General features: G+C 39.5%; 2 protein-coding genes and 1 long non-coding RNA gene across 3 annotated transcripts; 1 reads left to right on the plus strand and 2 right to left on the minus strand.

Annotated features, from left to right (window-relative positions):
* Positions 1-2,380: 2,380 nt before the first annotated feature.
* On the minus strand, positions 2,381-8,798 carry LOC137255792 (uncharacterized). Its single transcript, XM_067793332.1, has 4 exons — positions 8,661-8,798; positions 6,391-7,061; positions 5,446-5,597; positions 2,381-4,987 (listed from the first exon to the last, which is right to left on the minus strand). The coding sequence occupies exons 1-4, from the start codon at positions 8,724-8,726 to the stop codon at positions 4,902-4,904; spliced, it is 975 nt and encodes a 324-aa protein (XP_067649433.1). The 5' UTR covers positions 8,727-8,798; the 3' UTR covers positions 2,381-4,901.
* A 2,018-nt stretch (positions 8,799-10,816) lies between these two features.
* Positions 10,817-15,474, minus strand: LOC137255833 (uncharacterized). The gene is made up of 3 exons (XR_010954537.1): positions 15,406-15,474; positions 13,908-14,056; positions 10,817-10,983 (listed from the first exon to the last, which is right to left on the minus strand). It is a non-coding gene; the product is annotated as an uncharacterized lncRNA (long non-coding RNA).
* Positions 15,475-17,741: 2,267 nt separating this feature from the next.
* Positions 17,742-21,157, plus strand: LOC137284659 (protein adenylyltransferase SelO-like). Its single transcript, XM_067816561.1, has 2 exons — positions 17,742-18,480; positions 19,104-21,157. The coding sequence occupies exons 1-2, from the start codon at positions 17,775-17,777 to the stop codon at positions 20,183-20,185; spliced, it is 1,788 nt and encodes a 595-aa protein (XP_067672662.1). The 5' UTR covers positions 17,742-17,774; the 3' UTR covers positions 20,186-21,157.
* Positions 21,158-21,365: the final 208 nt, after the last annotated feature.

The raw sequence follows: 21,365 nt of genomic DNA on the forward strand, positions 1-21,365 counted from the left end.
ACCACCTACACAGCATTTAGTCACTGTTTATTAACTTTGCGCACATCCCACAGAAGTAAGTTTATAATAACAGACAAAGACATCATTATTTTGTGGCTTATGTGGATACGTTCAATAGGGTACCATGGTCACCAGAGTAAAATGATGTAGGAACCTCTGAGCACTTCTGGGGAACAACATTCCTGGGACAGCTTACATGAATCTAAAATTTCTTCACATATGTCATAAAATCATATTAAAACTGGGTAGTAAGTAACAGACAAGAGTCATAACAGTGTCCAAATATGTCAAAGTGTGCATCATACCTTATTGCACACACTTTTGCATATCAGTTGCATAATCAAGCATACAAATATAGTATGGGAATGGTGAAAAATGACAGTTTCAGTATGGCTGCTGAGGTGGCCACCTTCAGACCATTATCGTTGTATGTAATTTTAAGAGACATGGTGCTGACATCATCTGAGCCAGTTTTCAGCTACACAGACCTAGTCAAAGGATATGATAAAGTTCACAACAGAGAGACCGAAGACTAACGAAACACCCTCTGTCATTTACTTTAGCAGCAGTATGTTCAGTTTTGTGAAAATGGGTTTTTTTGTCAAAAAAGCACTACCATGAACTATTCAAACAAAACATATAAATTTATCAGTTATCTCTGTTGTGACAAATACAATAATTGAATGAAGATCAACTCGTGATTGCATTAACAATTTCTGATGATAAAACAAAAAAAATTTCTTTGTCTCCATCAAAATGAGTGAGTGAGTGAGTTTTAGTTTTACGCCGCACTCAGCAATATTACAGCTATATGGCGGCGGTCTGTAAATAATCGAGTCTGGACCAGACAATCCAGTGATCAACAACATGAGCATCGATCTGCGTACTTGGGAACCGATGACATGTGTCAACCAAGTCAGCTAGCCTGACCACCCGATCCCGTTAGTCGCCTCTTACGACAAGCTGAGTCGCCTTTAATAGCAAGCATGGGTTGCTGAAGGCCTATTCTACCCCGGAACCTTCACAGGTATCTCCATCAAAATCCAGCTACTGTTTGTCAATTATGACTCTAACAGACAATCCACTGACTTCCTTTCTGCAATACGGATTTTAAGCCAATGCAATAAACATGAGCACGAGAGCGAGTGATTTCAGTTAAAGTCACTTTGAACTGTAACATTTGCTTAATATGTAAGCGAAACTGGACGTTCTGGCATGGGAAGAGAGCAGGCAGATGTGTTCAACATTCAAAATCACATTATTAGGTTCCTTGCAATCAACTATTCAAGGTAATTGAGCCACCGCAGATGACTAGAACATCTCTGCATGTGGACCAACTTGGAGGCACCTTACTATACTGACAGACGTTATGGATAGCAATTACGATAAGATTCTTGTACCATTGTAGTTTGCGACAATGGTACGAGAATCTTTATTGTTACTTTGCAATCACAAAGTAAATGAACTTGCTATCCATAAATTTGTCAATATTGTACTTCTCAACTTCTAAATTGGCAGTCAAGAATTTGGAGGCACCTGGTGAGGACAGTCAAGGTAAACTTAATGTCAGTATTATTCGTTACACTCCTTTACTGAGTCTAACAAATCCTAGTAGGAATTCGCTTCAAGTAACCGTTGAGATACCATTTGAACTTAGTTCAGCTGTCTTGCATTTGATTGGACGGTCATAGGTCGCTCAAAGGTTACATGAGACGACCTACTAGGGTTTGTTAGACTCAGTGTAGGAGTATAACAAATGCTACTGAGACTAAGTTTACTTAGTCTGCTGTTGATGATGTCACTGAAAAATAGCAACATGACAAAAATCTGTCTTTTTAGGTACAACTTATCCTTATGATGATGCCAAGGGCTGACTTCATGAAATCAACAGCTGTAACACTGCATAAAGCATTACAACATGTTGCTTGCAGTCATGTTTGTTTGCTTACCTGTCTGTTCGTTTGTTTCTTCAATTTGCAAGTTTAACCTATATTATGAGAGGTCTGAAAACAAATAGTCAGGTTCAGACAATGCATTGATGGACATCTTGAGCATGGATCTACAGAACTGGGATACAATAACGTACCTATTTGACATATGTCATCATTCCCAGTTGTGTAGATCGATGCTCTTGCTGTTGATCACTGGATTTTCTGGTCCAGACTTGATTATTTACAGATCACTGCCATAAACCTGGAATACTGCGGCATAAAACTAAACTCACTAACTCCCTCTTCTTTATTGTATAACAAGGTTTCTGGGCTACTTCTTGCCCCTTCTTCAGGTGAATGTGGAATCAAGAAGTAGCCCAGAAATGTTGTGGAATCACTTGAAGAAGGAGCAAGAGGTATCACAATAAAATTAGACAGTAAAAATGAGGTTGTAATCCATATACTTGTATTACATATTTACCAACTTCAAAATGCCTCAAGAAACTTGTTGTGTATAACATACAGCAACTTTGATTTTCCACAACCCAATTGTAAATAAAATAAAGAATATTCCCCCATATGCAATAAAAAAAATGTTTCATGTATTTAAGGGCATGCATGGTAAAACATGATGCAGACCAAAGACATTTTCCACATCGTCCATAGCATGTGGCCATTTACCTAATGTAACCAAAATAAAGAAAACTCCTGAATATGCAGTTCCCCCTCCACTTGAAATTCAACAAATAACAATATACTCTATCACCGAAAAAACTGGTTTCTGCTAAAGATATCATGTGGGTGAGATCAGAGAAATTGCACAAAGCTTTTCAGACCATTGTGACATCATTGGGTACCATGGCAACACAAAAAGATGATAGCAATGTCTCCGTAACCTGTACTTTTGCATTGAGGTGATATTACTGGTAATAAACTGATATTCTGTAAACTATTGATAACGAAATGGTTATATCAAATGGGGTTTTCCCTGCCACTTAATGCACATTTCACTGGAAACATAAACAACAAATTACAGATATATCAAACAAACATTAGTGTTCCCTTTTTTTTATTATAACATAAAAACATACAGTCAAGTCTTGTTAATCCAGTCTCCATTTATCTGACAATCGGCTTTATCCAACGCTTTTGTTCATAGCAAAATGTAATTTAGTCTCACTTATTTAGTCTGACATCCTCGTTAATCCGACAATTTGTTCTGCTACAGACAATGTCAGATTAACGAGACTTGACTGTAGTTCTTTATTTCTTATCCATACATTTTGTTCAGTATTGTATGTCTCAACTCCTGAACTGCCACTGAAACAGTTATAACATTATTTACTGGACAAATGATTTGGGATCAGCAATAGAATTTCACCATAGTGTCTAACCAATGTCGACAACTGCCATAGTTGTCATTAAAGACAAACTCGGGAGCAATGTTCTATTTGCCAATGTCAAGAATAAGAACATTTGTAACTGGAAGACTTCCATAAGTAATTATACAACATATCAGGCAGCAGCTCCATCCATCTGAACCATCTGTCAACAGTGAGTGAGTTTTGTTTTACACTGCACTCAGCAATATTCCAGGTATATCGTGGCACTTATGGGAACCGATGACAAGTCAATTTAGTCAGCAAGCCAGACCATTCAATCCCATTAGTCATCCTTCCAACAAGTATAGCTGACTTTTGTGACAAGCAAGGCTTGCTGAAGACCTGTTCTACACAAATTCAACAAATCAAAGATGTCATGATATGCCAATACAGTATTATCGTGCATGAGGCTCATGATACAAAACATGGATGTATATTTCTGTATTGCAATATAGAGTTGTGTTGTAACAATCAATACAAACTGTATTGATGTATCTGTGAAGTACAGATTCTAGTACTTTTACTGATTCGAGTCCCATTCAGTATTCAAACCCACGCCCTAATCGCCACCACACAAAGACAGCCACTCAGCCACTGAGGCATCCACTACAGAGTCCATCCCTAGAATCTGTACTTCACTGAGAAAGTGTAATCTGAAATAGCACATGGGTTACATTTGACAACTTTCTAAATGGCATTGTATATTCATAAGTTGTACTGATGTAAAAATATGGGAAAATTTACATAAAATACTTTGGTATCAGAGTATTTTCTGCTTGGCTAGAAATAGCAGAATCTGTACAGTTCTCCCAAGGCTTATATGTTACTCCCCAACAAATTCCCATCTTTGCTGTCTGGAATTTATAAACAATGAGCTAGAGTAGCAATTCATCTGCAAGAGAGAAGAGAATATGATCAAGTAGAGTATTGGGATACGAATCATAAAGCACCTATATTATGGGGATATGCATACTGCCCCACTGCATCACAACAATCCTACTATAAACCAAAATTATAGCTAAATAGACTATGAGCTAAAACTCATTAAAGTATCACAAACATATATAGTTAGCGGAAGACAATTTCTTTTGTTTCCATCACTCTGAAGCAAAACTATTTTCAAGTATTTTCTGGGAAATTACTTCAGAGGAGTGCATGTTCATATAAATACAATGGTGCCTTTTCAGGTTGATCAATACAAGTTGCTTAAATGCTTAAATATGACATTCCTACTTAACACAGCTTCTAAAAGTTATCCAACTCACAAAGACAAACCTATGGAATATTTAAAGACATCATACATCCCAACTCCTTGTATAACATTAACACTATCTCACACCCCAAACCAGAATCATTCACATAAAAGATGCCGACAATTCTATTTTTCTTAGACTATGTATATATATCCCATGTATATCCCTCTAAAAAAGTATTCTGTCTCTGTATATTTGTAAATCCTGTGTGACGAATATATCGTTGTCAGACTAATAAAATATCACATGGAATCATCGCAAACATTGTAAATACATCTTCGTGATAATAATAATAATAAATTTGCAGTTTGTAATAGACAGAGGGAAGGTGAAGGTCATGGGTCTGTCCCTCGGTCATGCACAACGACTTCTTCATAAAAACTTTGTTCCGGTAAATGTTTCCACCGTCTTCGGAATATATCTGAAAATGCAATTAACCTGATTATCACACGTTATATTTGGCATTGCACTTTCCCTGTGAAGAATAGGTGGAGTTTGTTAGATCACTGTATGCTGGCAATTATGTGCCTGACTTTCAGGGTGTGGGTTCAAATCCTGGTCCTAAAATCTTAACTTAACTCAGAAAATGTCATCATAAGTAACGTGTTACAACTGACCACTTCTAAATGGCATTGTATATTTAAAAGCTAAATTTGTACAGCGTAAACAAATTGTTAATATATATGGAAAGCATTATAAAACCATCCTTGGTCTAAACAGAAAAGAATGTTCACTCTGGATCTATCATATCATTTACGGATGTAACAACCATCCCATGAACCTTGTTTAACAAAAGACAGGACACTACCTCACACTCACATGACACAGTACTACAGGTCTCTATAATGACCATCCCATTAAGAACAAACAGACCTTTACCTCCGACACTTGTGAGTGCATGACTGTCTTGAAAACTCCACTTCATGTAATTAATTTTCTTCCTGTAGCACATGCCTGTGCACCACACACACAGGCTGAGTAGACACAACAGGAACACCATGCACATGAACGCTATCTGTGCATCACGAGCTCTGTAACAGAAGGAGGGACGACATGAACTGACAAATCAGAAACAACATCAACATACTTTGCTGTACACACTGTCTGATAATCATTAGTCAAGAGTAAACCTTGAAATCCTTAGATGCACATGTTGTACAGTACACCCTTACTCACATCCTTTGTTTCACGAACTCTATAATAAACCATTACTCACATCCTTTGTTGCACATATTGTACAGGAAACCTATATTCACATCCTTTGTTTCACATACTCTATAGTATACCCTTACTCAAATGCTTTGTTTCAAACACTATACAGTAAACCCTTACTCACATCCTTTGTTTCAAATACTGTATAGATAACCTTTATTCACATGCTCTGTGTCACAGACTCCATATTAAACTCTTACTCACATCCTTTGTTTCACATACAGTATAGAAAACCCAAACTCATATCCTTTGTTTCAAACTATCTATAATGAACATTTACTCACATCCTTTGTTTCACACAATCTATAATAAACCATTACTCACATCCTTTGTTTCAAACAATCTATAATAAACATTTATGTTTCACACAATCTACAATAAACCCTTACTCACATCTATAATAAACCCTTACATCCTTTGTTTCAAACAATCTGTAATAAACATTTACTCACATCCTTTGTTTCAAACAATCTATAATAAACCCTTACTTATATCCTTTGTTTCACACGATCTATAATAAACCCTTACTCACATCCTTTGTTTCACATAATCTACAATAAACCCTAACTCACATCCTTTGTTTCACATAATCTACAATAAACCCGTACTCACATTCTTTGTTGCATATGGAATTTGGTAATCAACTTCCGCACTGCAGAGTAGTTCCCCTTTGCTGTCCATTCATCTGGCACAGGATAAAACGTGACAAAGGTATCCCCATGGTGTGACACACTCGTCTTGTTGGTCCTTACACTTTCAGACAATGACCGTGTCGGTCTAGGCACGGAGTCAGAGACTCCTAATACTGTTAAACTAGATGCTGTGTCAGGCTTGTCTTTCTTCTCTTCAACAGAAACATCTCTTTTTCTTCTATGTACTTTGTGATATGAAATGACAGTTTCTTTTGATATGTTATTCTTTACATGTATTGTTGAATATATTTTATCTTTGGTATTGTTTGTTTTGGAAGACTTTGATTGTACTGTGGAAGCTTTGTCAAGCATTCCATCTTTCACTAAAGGAAGACTCTTGTGTTGGTTCTGAAACTTTGGAGTCCGGAGCAAGGGCCATCTTTTCCTGAACCAGCGAGACTCTGTTGCAGTCTTTACAGAAGGTACCAAGGTCTTCTTCTTGTCATGAAAATGCTGCCATATCAACATATTTGTCTTCTCAATGTCAGATTCAACAACTGGCTTCCAGCTTGATGGAATGTTTTTGTAGGGAAATTCTACATTTTTCTCCTGAGTGACATCCCTTACCAACTGGATATTACAACTGGACATCTGAAAAAACAAAACAAATAGAAGTCCTTTGTACACAACAGGTTGTGAAGGTGTAAAAAGAATAATACTTCATTGATAACAACTTCTTTACTTTATAATGATGTGACATTACCATCTAGCTTCTTATACCATTGTCAAACAAACAGATGTGAAGGAATAGCTAGTTAGCATTTGTGAAAACAACACTTTTTCAAAAACTGATTTTCACCAATATGCCCACATAATTTCACTGCTATTTTGCCCCTTACACCAAATGGTGACTATTTGTGCTGAAAATTGAGACTATGTCCTCTTTTGTGTTAACATTCATATTTACAACAACTAAACCAACGTTACGTCAAAAAGACTTGTCCTCAAGGATTTGAAAAAAACATCATGCAACATTCTACATAAAATGAACACTTGAATTTATATCAAAGATTGTTCCCACAAAAGTTTATTCATGAATACAATAGAGAAGTGAATTTACAAAAATATAAAGTTAACATGACTAAATTAAATTCAACTATGGGTATTTACAATCAAATACACAGTACAATAAGTAGAACATAAACAATCTTTACACATCATCATAATCTTAACATCACTACTAACAATAATTAAAAATATATCTAATGCACCATTCAAGAATGTTGAGAACACTTTGTGTTATACATGTATTTGAATTAATGTGCAAATCAATTAATCAGATCTGCCATCAGCATGGGTTAACAGTGTTTTAATTTGTCATTGTTTGCAGTGGCATAGACTGTTTGCTTGTCACAACAATGGCCTGGATTTGATTTCCATGATGGCTACAATGTATTAAGACAGCAGTGAGTTGGCTGGACTGTTGATAATTTATTGCCAAACCTCATTGTGACAAAAATGAATGACACCATTGCAAGATTAAATTTTGATTGTGACTCACAATGACAACGGTAAGAGTTTCCCCTGATCCCCCATCCCAAATGACATTTATAAAATGATATATACTAGAATTATTAACAAAACATAACACAAAAAGTACTACAGGACTGGAAACCCTCAAAGAGTCAGTTTAGTTTTATGCTGCGCTCAGCAATATTCCAGCTATATGGCAACAGTATGTAAGAAATCGAGTCTGAACCACACAGTCCAATGATCAACAACATGAGCATCGATCTGCGCAATTGGGAACCAGTGACATGTGTCAACCAAGTCAGAGAGTCTGGCCACCTAATCCCGCTCTTACGACTGCATAGTCGCTTTATATGGCAAGCATGGGTCGCTGGAGGCCTATTCTACCCTGGACCTTCAAGGGCCGAGAAGACCTCAAAAGCAGAGACCAAATAATGGACTGCTCAAAAAGTCAAATTACGTACCAAATATTATAGCCAATATAGGGTTGAATCACTTAGTACTACCTCTGTTAATCCGCGAAACAAAGAATACTGGGGTACGGAAGAAGCTCTTTCATTATCAACATAATATCACTGACATTGTGACTACATGCAGAGACATTCATGATTACATATACGATATATCGTGTGATCAGCTGACGTCTCTTCTGGACCTGCAACTTTATCTTAGTTTCTGTCCGAACTTAACGACCTGTTTGTCAGGCACAAACCATCTTACCTTTGACGCAAGCACTATACATATGACATATGTTATGTACTTCAGAGGCCATATCTCACAAAACATAGTAGTTGATAGGCACTAACATTAACTGTTTCTTAAAATCGACATGCTGGAGCGTTTGCCTCGTCACGGATCAATAATTCAAGGGAGGCCACTCTAATTTTCAGCAGGTGCCCGTTGATATTTTGAAACTCACATAAAATATTGCTACGGTACAGCGTTGCTGCGAGGTAAGCAGGCGCGTAGCTGGCCATATATTTCGTTTAAGCCCCACAGGTGTGCAGTTTTCAAGATAGTATTGAGAACATTGCAAAAATCATGTGTAAACCCTGGCGTTTTGGGTTTTATTATTATTTTTAACAGATTACGATTGATATGCAGCAGAGAGGGTTCGGGTGATCCTGACACAGTCAGGCCGGTAAAGCTCATCATCAGCTCAGGGCCCTCGACCCCTCTACACACAGCCCAGACAGCGAATGGGACTTTTCCCAGGAAACACTGCCAAGTCGAACCCACCAAGAACCTTCCGCAGAATATGAAGACTCCCCAGCACTGCAGTCCTCTGTATTACCCAGATTGTCAGAGGGGCTGTGCTCCTGGTGGAGAACCCTGGCACTCTCTGTTCCACACACTACAAGTACACACGATGCAATGGCTTTTCAGACAGCTTCTCCACAAAGGACCCACTCTGAGCAGACTTAGTAAAGGACTTCACCTGGTTAACTCCCATCACTGTACCGTCCAGCAGTACATTATTATCCCACCGGCAAGTAATGCGGGCTGATATAAACGACGCCTCGCCTGTCCGTCCGTCCTTCCGTCCGCCCGTAATCATTTTCTTTCCGGAGCATAATTCAGAAACCGTTCAATATTTTTAGACCAAAAATTGATAGATATCATAATCTCAACCAATAGTTGTGCCTTTTGCTATTTACAGAGTTTTGGCATTTTTATTGTTTCTGTTTTTCCATGGAACATTTTGGTGTTAGCCTAATGGTGGGGTGGGCGTCGTTTGCTGAGCAGTACTGAAAAACCGTTCAACATTGTTGTGCAAAACTTGGTAGATATATCAATCAGAACCTAAAGTGGTGCCTTTTGCTGAGTACAGGTTTTTGTGATTTATTGTTTTCTCGGTTTCCATGGAAATGTTTCGGACTTTGTCTCAAAAGTGAGAGATGTTTTCGTTTCCGGAGCACATCTCAAAACCATTCTCTATTTTTCTGCAAAACTTGGTAGATATATCAATCAAAACCTGAAGTGGTGCCTTTTGCTGTGTACAGGTTTTTGTGATTTATTATTTTCTCGGTTTTCATTGAAAGGTTTCGGGCTTAAAATCAAAATGGAGGGATGGGCTTCGTTTCCGGAGCAGAACTCAAAAACCACTCTATATTTTTCTGCAAAATGTGGTAGATATACCGTTCAGAACCTAAAGTGGTGCCATTTGCCATGTGCAGGTTTTTGTGATTTATTATTTTCTCGGTTTCCATGAAAACGTTTCGGACTTTGTCTCAAAATTGAGAGGTGTGTTTTGTTTCTGGAGCAGAACCCTAAAACTTTGTAATATCTGTCAGCAAAAGTTGGTAGATATGTGTGGCAGATCCCAAAGTGGTGCCTTTTGCTATGTACATGTTTTTGTAATTCATTGTTTTCTCGGTTTCCATAAAAATGTTTCGATCGTAATCTCAAAATTGAGGGATAGGCTTCGTTTCCGGAAATCTTTCAACAGATCTTGGCAGATATATAAGACAGATCTTGAAGTGGCGCCTTTTGCTGTTTACAGATATATGGCATTTATATTTTTCATGAATTCCATTGAAACGATTCAAACTTAATCTGAGAAAACATCAAATAACTGTCAGATGATTTGTCCTTTCAAATATCTGGGGGCCGGGGGGATAAGTCATCTTCTGATGACTCTTGTTTTATTTTCTTCTATAATGGTATCTACGCCCGAGGCTCCGACTGAGATCAGGCCTCGCTTGATTTGCTGGTCATGGAGGTGTACGTTTTCACATATGAATGCAGTGTATAGAAGATTGTGAAGGATCCACGTTGATTGTCGAGATTGTCAGACACGTAGGGGCATGTTCACGCTGCATCGCTTAACCCTTGCTTCATGAAGACTCTGACAATAACACGCATAACCATGAACATACTTGCAGATACTTTTATTATGAGTGTAACATTGAGTTGCCGTATCCATGACCACTATTTTACCCGAACTTCAAGGATGGTTGTTGTTATTGTTGGGATGGTGGTTGTCGGGATGGTTGTTGCCGGGATTGTTGTCTGGATGGTGGTTGTCGGGATGATTGGTAACCTGAAACGTATATATATATACTTGTATATAACATAGATATACAGACGTATAACATATGAACACGCACGCGCATACACACACACGTTTAACATATGCACAGGTAGATATATACAGATATATAACAGATATATACAGATATATAACGTCAATGGCAGAGAATGAAAATTATCTGTTATATATCTGACGAACGCGATTTCATCGTGTGTGCTTTGTGAAGAAACTGATGGATGGATAACTGTAAATCTATTGGGAGAGTACCAACATCTTTCTCGGTGAGTATGTCAATATGCATTTCATCTAAACTGACCAGCAAAAGAAAGTATGCGTCGTGAATAAAACGTCGAAGTGGTCAATTGTATAACCATGATTTTAGGCCTTTGTCAGAGTTTTACATGCACTAAGGGCATAAAGGTTTGTGCGCTGACAAGTTGCACATGCAGTTTGATAAAAAGAATTCACCACAGATATGTCACAACTATGAGCTGTTTGAACGTGAGAGGGTCATAGGTAGGCTCAAAATTGGGTCGGCACACGTCAACATTACAAGAACCTTCGGCTGCACCCGTGTCGCCGTTTCTACACTGTTACAACGTTACAGGCAGACGGGTCAGACACAGGACAGACCAAGAAGTGTGAGAGGGAGACACAACACCAGCTGAAGATTGGCATTTGAGGAGGTTACACTTGAGAAACCGTTTCCTGGCGGTAACGTGATGAATAGCGAATTCCCTTGATCACCGTGTCGTCAGTCGATACACAGTGGCTAGACGTCTTCGGACAGCAGGTATCAGAGCTAGCAGATCCTTCAAAGGAAGGGGTTGGCCCCTGAACACAGATGTCACACACCACGTTGGGCCCGAGTTATTCGTCGTTGGTAGCGACGAGAGGAACATCGTGAACGTTCTACAGTGGCTGGCACGTTCTCGATCGAGCACATGCGGGATGCACTAGGCAGACACGTCCGGAAACACCCACCAAACAATAGACATCAACTTGCAAAAGCCCACGACGAATGGCGTCGCATACCGCCTGACCGTGTTGAACGTCTGACGGCTTTGGCTAGAAGGAGGCAGCGGCCTGTGTTCATGTAAGGGATGGACAATCAGGATACTAAAATGATAGTAGTGAACATTTATTGTGTGTAACGCAGTATCTGGTTATCCTCCATGTGACTGAAAACTGTTTTTAGGTCGCCAGTACGTGAACGTTAGCATGTCTGACGCCGTGTGTTTCTGTAGTATGCTTGTGATGTTTAGCTCAAGTTAAGTAAAGATGTTGTTCACACTACTGTATTATGTTTGTATATCTAGGCACTCTGGGTCAATGATAATGACTTTGTATACTTTCTTTTGCCAGTCAGTTTACTTTAAAAGGGGCGGTGTGGTAGCCTAGTGGTGTTGATTTCCCACATGGGTTCGATGTGTCAAGCTCATTTCTGGTGTTCCCCACTGTGATATAGCTGGAATATTGATAAAAGCGGCGTAAAACCAAACTCACTCACTCACTCACTCACTCGTCTACTCGAAAGGCCATGGAAATATACACCGGAACAAGCATGAACATCCGGGTTAGTATTGATCTTCAGAAACTCATCCTTGCCGTAAGAGGCGGGTGGTCAGGCTCACTGACGGGATCAACACATGTTATCGTATACATCCGAATTGGTTAGATCGAAGCTCATGTTGTTGATCATTGGATGATCTGGCCCAGTTTCGATTATCTACAGATAGCGGTCATACATCGGAAATATTGCCAAGTGCGGCGTTTAACACCGAACAAACAAATACGTATTTACTCATCGCTGCCATACAGGTGGGATTTTGGGGCGTTAAACAACAAACAAACAAATGAACACGGTATCAGAAATTAGGGAAGTAAAAATGTGGAGGTACATAGGACGAATGTTTACTGATTCATTCAGTGACAAAGGTGACTATGCTTGTCGTAAGAGGCGACTAACGGGATCGGGCGGGCAGCCTCGCTGACCTGGTTGACACATGTCATCGGTTCCCAATTGCGCAGATCGATGCTCATGATGTTGATCACTGGATTGTCTGGTCCAGACTCGATTATTTGGAGACCGCGGCCATATAGCTAGAATATTGCTGAGAGCGGCGTAAAACTAAATTCACTCACTCACTCATTCAGTGACCAACATGAGCAAAGGATGATTAGCGTTAAATGCATGACCAAACAAATGTCTACATTACTTTTACAGAAGTAAACTCTTTGCCTTGATAGAAGTCTATTCGCGTTGCAATTGAACTTGGATGTGTAGAGTATACTTCCCTGCATTACTAGATATCCTAATTCTAAATAATAGTGTCCTCACAGCTCAAATGTTTAAGGTAATTCATTTAATAAATAAATTAGACAATATATTCAAGAGCTTACAGAAACATCTACAACATTTATCTTAATATATTTCAGTGACGTATTTACTTAATAAATGTTTTATTAGAAATGTTCATAATTCTATCATCGGTCTGAATGTTAATTGGTTTCTTTTTTTTGTTCAGGTTAAACTTAAGCTGCCTGGTGATTCCAGTTAGAGCAAGCGGTAGCTATGTTCCTGCGTGTGCTGTGAAACAGGATTCAATGGCTGCCTGCGTTTCATCGTACTTCGGGGCGTGGAATAGCATTCATCATATCAACCACTTTCTCGATATTTTACAATACAAAAGTCGAGCTATTAACACCAAATATCCCGACCAATTCAACATCACCCGGATATTACCAGTCATTTCCAGGAAGGAGTGAGTGTGTTGAGTTTTATGCCACATTTAGCAATATCACCGCGGGGAACACCAGAAATGGGGTTTACATCCAGGATGGGAAGGTGACTTCTGTAACATATGTAGTAAAACTACAACAATGAAAACACATGTTGTATCGCGTGAATATGCATATAGCTATCAACGTACGTGGTGGTTGTCTTCTCTGCAAATGCATTCATCGAGGTTGGTGTCACAGGAGATTTGTCCGTTGCAGTGCATGCATTCAGAATTACACCAGCTGTCGCCATTGGATCCCTCAGCGACACACCCCTTGGCGCACTGGTGGGACTGTGCGTCTGAAACAAGACATGTCGTGGGAGGATAAGATTAACCAGGACTTGAACCGATGACAATATGCTCCTGCTACGTATATGGGACACAACTCCGTGCATGCAACTGCGGAACTGAGACATCAAGGCCATGTATGTAAAGCCACATTTAAACTAAGATTCGAAGACTTCGAGTGGCACAATCTACTATTTCAGTCTCATTTGCTGTCAGTTTCGTGCGAAGCCAATTTCACTTGAAGCCAGAAACGATGGCCATGGGTTAAGGACAACTTCCTGTCCAGGAGTGATCCCGTAAACTGCATGTTAGGACCAACTCATTCTTTCACGGCTACTACAACAACAACAACAACAACAACAACAATAACAACAACTACAACGACTATAACAACTACAACGACACCAACAGTTTCCTTTTATATTTAATTTTCGTTTAGTGGATTATCTTGAAAACTTGAAATATGTGCCCTTATGTCCATGAATGTTTCTGTTTTCACCGGGATCCTATCCGGGAAGTAGTATAGCTGTTTCATGATATAGACATATACACATTACACATTTACCGCAGCATTTATCAATAATATTCTAGCTGGCTGACGGTGTTCTGTAAACAAATTTACTGACATCTTGAGATTCGAACTTGAATACCATGGCATGCAGTCACACTGCCTTAACACCCGATCGTTTCAGCCACCACTTACGACAAGCATAGTTTGTAAGATTTTATACTGAACAGTAAAAGAAACGCAACTTTCGAAAAAAATGAAATCTCAAAAAGAAAGCGTTCATGTTTGTGTCTTCTGTTTAAACAATTGACCTAAAACAGGGAATAGCCACCGCATGTAGAGTGAGTGAAACAGGTGATTTCCGGTTTGGGTAGTAGGATATTTCTGTTACGGCGTTCAAGCTTAAATGAGTGAGTGAGTGAGTTTAGTTTTACGCCGCACTCAGCAATATTCCAGCAATATGGGGGCGGTCTTCAAATAATCGAGTCTGGACCAGACTATCCAGTGATCAACAACATGAGCATCGATCTGCGCATTACTTTTAACAACGTTACTCTTAACAACGATAGCGTACATAAGAGAAACTTTACACTTTAAAAATCACTATAAAACTTGGCGTTCCTCACTGTGAATAGCTTCCAAGGCAAACAGTTTCTAAATAGCTCCAAGAATGACCATGGGTTAAATGAATATTAGGATGTTGGCCTCTCTCAAAACGTGAGTTATCTCCCCTCCCACTTACTCCGGCGCGAAAGACAGCAAACTTTTAGGACGTACTAAGTAACAATGGCGTCTGTTGCTACGTTGCTTGGTGACCGAGATATACATGTCATGAAATTAACATGTACTTACACGTGGTGGCAACCAGTAGGGCACACAGGAAGAGAACAACGAAGCACTTCATGATGGTGGCTTATGTATGGAATCTCCACGGTCGAACGTCTTATATACTCGCTGGCTTATCGTTGTGGGTTATAGAACGTTTCTTGGGTGCCTTAAAAGTGGCCATAGTTTCCAGGAGCGTTCTCTCCCACGATATCTGAATAATCACGGCATGTTCCTGGTGGTGCAAACATGTGGCCTTTGTGGGCCTTTGTACAGCCAATCGCTGTAAAGTGGAGCGTACTAGTATTAGATTTAATCCTACACGGCATATCAGATCTGTTGAAAATTGTGATGTACGTCATATGTTTGAGTCATTGGGTTTGTATAGTTTTACACAACTTCTAGCAACATTTCAGTAAAATAATGGCTGGGACACTAGAAATGGGCTTCACGCATTGTACCCATCTACAGACATCAACCCGTGTCTTCGGCGTGACGAGACAACGCTTTAACTGCAAGGCTACCCTACCGCTCGTATGTAAACTTTCGGGAGAATTAACACCTGATCTTAATAAGATTGTGACCACAATATGACTACCCCGTGTGCATGCAAGGGTTTGTTTAAAGGGGCAAGACAGGATTTATCTACTTGACAGATATAGTGTGAAATCAACGGCTAGTGTATGTATCCATTGATGCGTACTGAAGGGTACAGGGGCCGTTACCTCAGTAGTGAAGTACAAGTAGCTTCATGGTACACAAGTACAGTGTTTCCTAGTTCACATTGTCAAATATCAGGCTGTTCACGTATATGTAAAATGGTCAAACTAAGCGTGCATGTGAAGCGTTACATGTCAATAAAAATAAATAATTTATTAATTTAATATTGGCAAAGAAAGTGTGGTAGAAGGGTCAGAGGCTGAAAAACTTGGTATAATTACAATGAAACAAAACTATATATTTTTTGCTTCATAATTGTAATGCTACCTGCTTTAAATTTAATATTCAGAGTGTGTTTTAAAATAACCATTTATGTGGGCTATGCCTTCATCGACATATTCGGATAAGATACTTCTATCTTCCAGAGTATACTCGTAAAATATACGTTCATCTGTCTTGATTATAATTTCATCTACGTAGAATGTACTTTCACCTGCTCATAATATAACTTTCATGTCCGTAGGATATACTGTCAATTATCGAGACGATACTTTCATTTTCTTAGAGTATACTTTCAGATTCGTAGATGATACTTAAACGTACGTGCATTACCATCGACTTCGGTAATCACAGCTTCTCGGCTAATCGACAATACTTCCATGCCTGATAATGAGGATAGTTTTTTTGTTCTACTTTCAATCTGAAACTGTCTTTATTTAGAAACTATATAAACACTCAATAAAATAACTTGGATGTGTCGGAAATGTGCTACGTACTTGACGTTTGTTTATTTTAGGAACGATGACAGTTTGACAGTTTGAAGTGATTTCCTTAAGGAGTGAAAGTTCCATGAAAATATACGACTAACCTGTTACTACACATTTACATACTCCATTTATTTTGTGAAGTAAAATGATGCACAAAAGAAAGTACACGATTGGTGTTTGGGAATTATTTTAAAACAAACATTGGAATAGTTTTGATATTTTGTTATTGTGACTTGTAAGTAATAATGATTATGTACATGTTGCCAAAACACCACAGATGTCGTCCACAACTGCGATGTCGACGAGGTTAATGGCCTGCTCTGGGTGGCGTCACACAGTCACTAATTCACGTGTATACTGTTCCACGGCAGTGATTGTCATTGTAGTTGAAGATACCGATTTTCGCATTTTTGCTGTTTTCGAGTACATAACTACCCACTACCAGTACGAGAGATTTTGTGGAGAAGCAGGGTCAAAATATCTTAAATATATCACTATCACTTCTTTGAATGCCTAATTATCAATGAATTTGTTTTAAAACATCGTAATCTATGATATGATAGAAAAAAAACATATTTTTTGCCTTATTGAGTGGGTGATCAAGAGGTGGGTTTAATGCCACTTTAATGAGGGATCGAGTTACAATATATGTATGTATATGTGTGTGTGTGCGTGTCTGTGTGTGCGTGTGTGTGTGTGTGTGTGTGTGTGTGTGTGTGTGTGTGTGTGTGTGTGTGTGTGTGTGTGTGTGTGTGTGTGAGGGAGAGGGAGAGGGAGAGAGTGTGTGTAACACGCCGGTTCTCAGTTGGAGATTGACGCTGTCATTTGAAAATTAACCCTACTTTCAAGTCATTCATTACCGCCGCCACAGTCGTCAGTGGAATCACTGTTACTATATTTGCTAGCGGTTATCCTGAAACAAGCAGAATCAAGAATAGTCTCCCTTGCGCCACGTTACTTCCGTAAACAATGATGACAGATAACGCATTTGGAACAAGCCATTTAAAGCTCTATTCCATGATAAAGTTACACCATGCTTTGTGTTATTGTGCATTCCTGGTGTGCATTCAGTGTCAAGTGTGTAATATACGGACCTTCGTGGGATATTATCTTCAACAAACCAACATTTGCATGAGGAACTCTACATCTGTTCGAATTGACAACAAAGTAATCGACAGGTTAATCTCTTCATTTCAAACATGGAAATTCGCACCACGCCAGATCCTACACGAAACTTTTCCCATAGACCCCGAAAAAAGGAATTATGTAAGACAGGTGAAAAATGTGTTATTTTCCGAGGTCAAACCCGATTCATTCAAGACTGAAACAAAACTAGTAGCGATATCGGACGACACTTTGATAGACATCCTGGATATGGATCCAAATGTATCTACTGAGAAACTGTTTACAGATTTTGTCAGTGGGGCGTATCTCCACCCAGGTGCCACGCCCCTTTCCCATAGATATGGAGGTCATCAGTTCGGGCACTGGGCAGACCAGCTCGGTGACGGTCGGGCCGTGATGCTGGGCGAGTATGTCAACAGGGGTGGCGAGAGGTGGGAACTGCAGCTGAAGGGGTCTGGCCTCACCCCCTACTCACGCCGTGGGGACGGACGAGCAGTTCTGAGGTCTTCCGTCAGGGAGTTTCTGTGTAGTGAGGCAATGCACTATCTAGGTGAGTGTTTGGAATGAAGTGATGAAACTATTTGCGTGGTAAAGCATTTGTATTCGCTCAATTAAGTAGCAAGATTTGCTTAAAAGCATATTTCAAAACCCTTGGTGGTTGCCTGTCAGAAGTGGTTCCTAATAGCAACACTCCTCACAAAGGGAGTGGTTTTGTTTTACGCAGCTTTTAGCAATATTCCAGCAATATCACGGCGGGGAAAGAATCGAACCCGAGCGTGACGAGTTAAAGCTTTAACGACTAGTCTACCCTACTGTATCTGTTTGTTTGAGAGAGAGCTGGAATACTTCAGAGGGCGGAGTAAAACTAAACGCACTAAACGCCGTTTTGTCCAATGATTGGACATGACTTCACATCGGCATTTGCGAGTATAGCCAGAAACAAGAAATCCAAAGTAATATCTTTTTTTATATGTCCCCAGGTGTAGTGATAACAAAGCGTAGTCATAAGTGACGCCTAAATTTTTGTGTCCGTAGAGTTTTCACAAGCACGCATAGCTGGACTTATTTTAATACATCGATTACGTGATATCTTATAATTATGATCTTACAAACTATTAACTTCAAATAATATCAGTTTAATCACTGAATTCTTTCTGCATCCATATTTTTCAGGTATACCCACAAGTCGTGCTGCGGCGCTTGTCGTAAGCAACGACCCCGTAACGCGAGACCAGTTTTATGACGGTCACCCCCAGACTGAGAGGGGTGCTATTGTACTTCGCCTAGCTCGAACATGGTTCCGGTTCGGTTCTCTCGAACTGCTGGCATACAAAGGAGAAACAGATCTGTTGAAACAGTTAACTGATTTCGTCATTCAGAGTTACTTCCCTTCAGTTGACGGTGCTGATGGATCCAAATACCTTGCATTTTACAGTGACGTTGTAACCGCTACAGCTGACATGATTGCAAAATGGCAAAGCGTTGGTTTTGCTCACGGTGTTTGTAATACTGATAATTTTAGTCTTTTATCAATCACGATCGATTATGGCCCGTTTGGTTTTCTGGATGAATACAATCCCAAATTTATACCCAACACATCCGATGACGAAGGCATGTACAGTTACGAAAGGCAACCAGATGTTGGGATGTTCAATTTAGATAAACTGAGACAGGCTCTGTACCCGTTATTGACTGAGAAACAAAAAGCTGAAATGCTGATTGTTTTCAACGGGTATGGGGATATATACAAATATAAATTCATGGAGATTTTCCGGAAGAAATTGGGTTTGAGAAATTCCGACAGTGACGATGAGCAGCTTGTTGCGGTGCTGTTAAAAATGATGGAGGATACGAAGTCGGATTTCACCATGACATTTAGACAACTGGGCGAAATATCTCTATTTGATTTGGAAAATAGCAGCATTGATGTCAAATACTGGGCCTTGAGAACATTACAAAAACACGAATGGTTCTCCAGGTGGATTCAGATATATTCAGAAAGAGCAAGGGCTACCAATATTTCTGAAATCGAAAGACAAACTTTAATGAATAGTAATAATCCGAGATATATTTTGAGAAATTGGATAGCTCAGAATGCAATTTCTCTTGCGGATAGAAACAAGTTTGAGGAGGTACGGAAAGTGTTACGTGTTCTCAGAAATCCATTTACCTTTCAACAAGAGGCTGAGGAGAGTGGCTTTGCGGATCCACCGCCATATTGGGCCAGTTCACTTAAAGTCAGTTGTTCGTCATGAATGAAACGTGTATTTGTTGTGTTTTCAAAACAGGATATATTGTTGTTCTTGTGTTGGATACAGGAGGGAGCGGTAAGGTAGCACAGTAGTTTAAGTGGTCGCTCAACCCGCCAGAAGACCTTTGTTCGAGTCATGACATGAATGCAATACGTGAAGCCGGTTGTATTATACACTGTTATCGTAATCATAGAAAGAACTATACTGTAAGCAGTGGAAAATTCTCTCATTCATATATCCAGATTTATTTACGCGATATCATTCTAATTGGAACTGTGCTCCAACACCCTGATACGACTTAATGGACAGGACCTGTTAAGGTCCGGGTTAGAATACTGGCCTTCGGCAACCAGACAATCCAATGATCAACATCATGAACATCGATCTTCGCAACTGGGACACGATGACATGTGTCAACCAAGTCATTGACCTGACCACCCTATCCAGTTGGTCGCCTCTTACGACAGGCATGGTTTGCTGAAGATCAATTCTAACCCGGATCTACACGGTCATACCATTGTAACAACGCTGAAATGCCTTTACATTCATAGAAGCTCGGTGGGAATTTGGTGGTGGTGACACTCAAACTGTTTTAACAAATGAATTCATTTAATTATCACAATAATTATCATTGTACTATTATTTATCATGTTTCTCTTCACTGCTGTTACAGAGCTGTAGTAAGCCTAGGATCTCGTAATATTCCTCGTACCATTCGTACCTCAAATGTTACAGGAGTGGAGGTACCTTTTGCACGTCGCTAAGAGTGTCTTAACTGGATTTGAGAGTATAGGATGTTCTTTCGACTTATCCTAAAGGTATCCTTGTGTCATTGAATCCCCTGATAGTCAATACACAAGCCAAAAAGACTTCGTGTTTCTTTAGGTAGCATCATGGTTAAAGTGCTACCCGACTCGATTTCCCACATGGGTACAAGGTGTGAAACACAATGTTGATAAAAACGGCGTAAAAATATCTCACTCTCTTGCTTATATTGATCTGGGCACAGGGTTCTGTGACCTAGATGTGATGTTACTGATTAGACACAGTTACGGGCGCTGTGACCTAGATGTGATATTGCTGATTCGACACAGGTAGGGCGTTGTGACCTAGATGTGATGTTACTGATTAGACACAGTTACGGGCGCTGTGACCTAGATGTGATATTGCTGATTAGACACAG

The sequence above is a fragment of the Haliotis asinina genome, chromosome 1 (genome assembly GCF_037392515.1).
Source record: "Haliotis asinina isolate JCU_RB_2024 chromosome 1, JCU_Hal_asi_v2, whole genome shotgun sequence".
Classification (NCBI taxonomy): Eukaryota; Metazoa; Mollusca; class Gastropoda; order Lepetellida; family Haliotidae; genus Haliotis; species Haliotis asinina.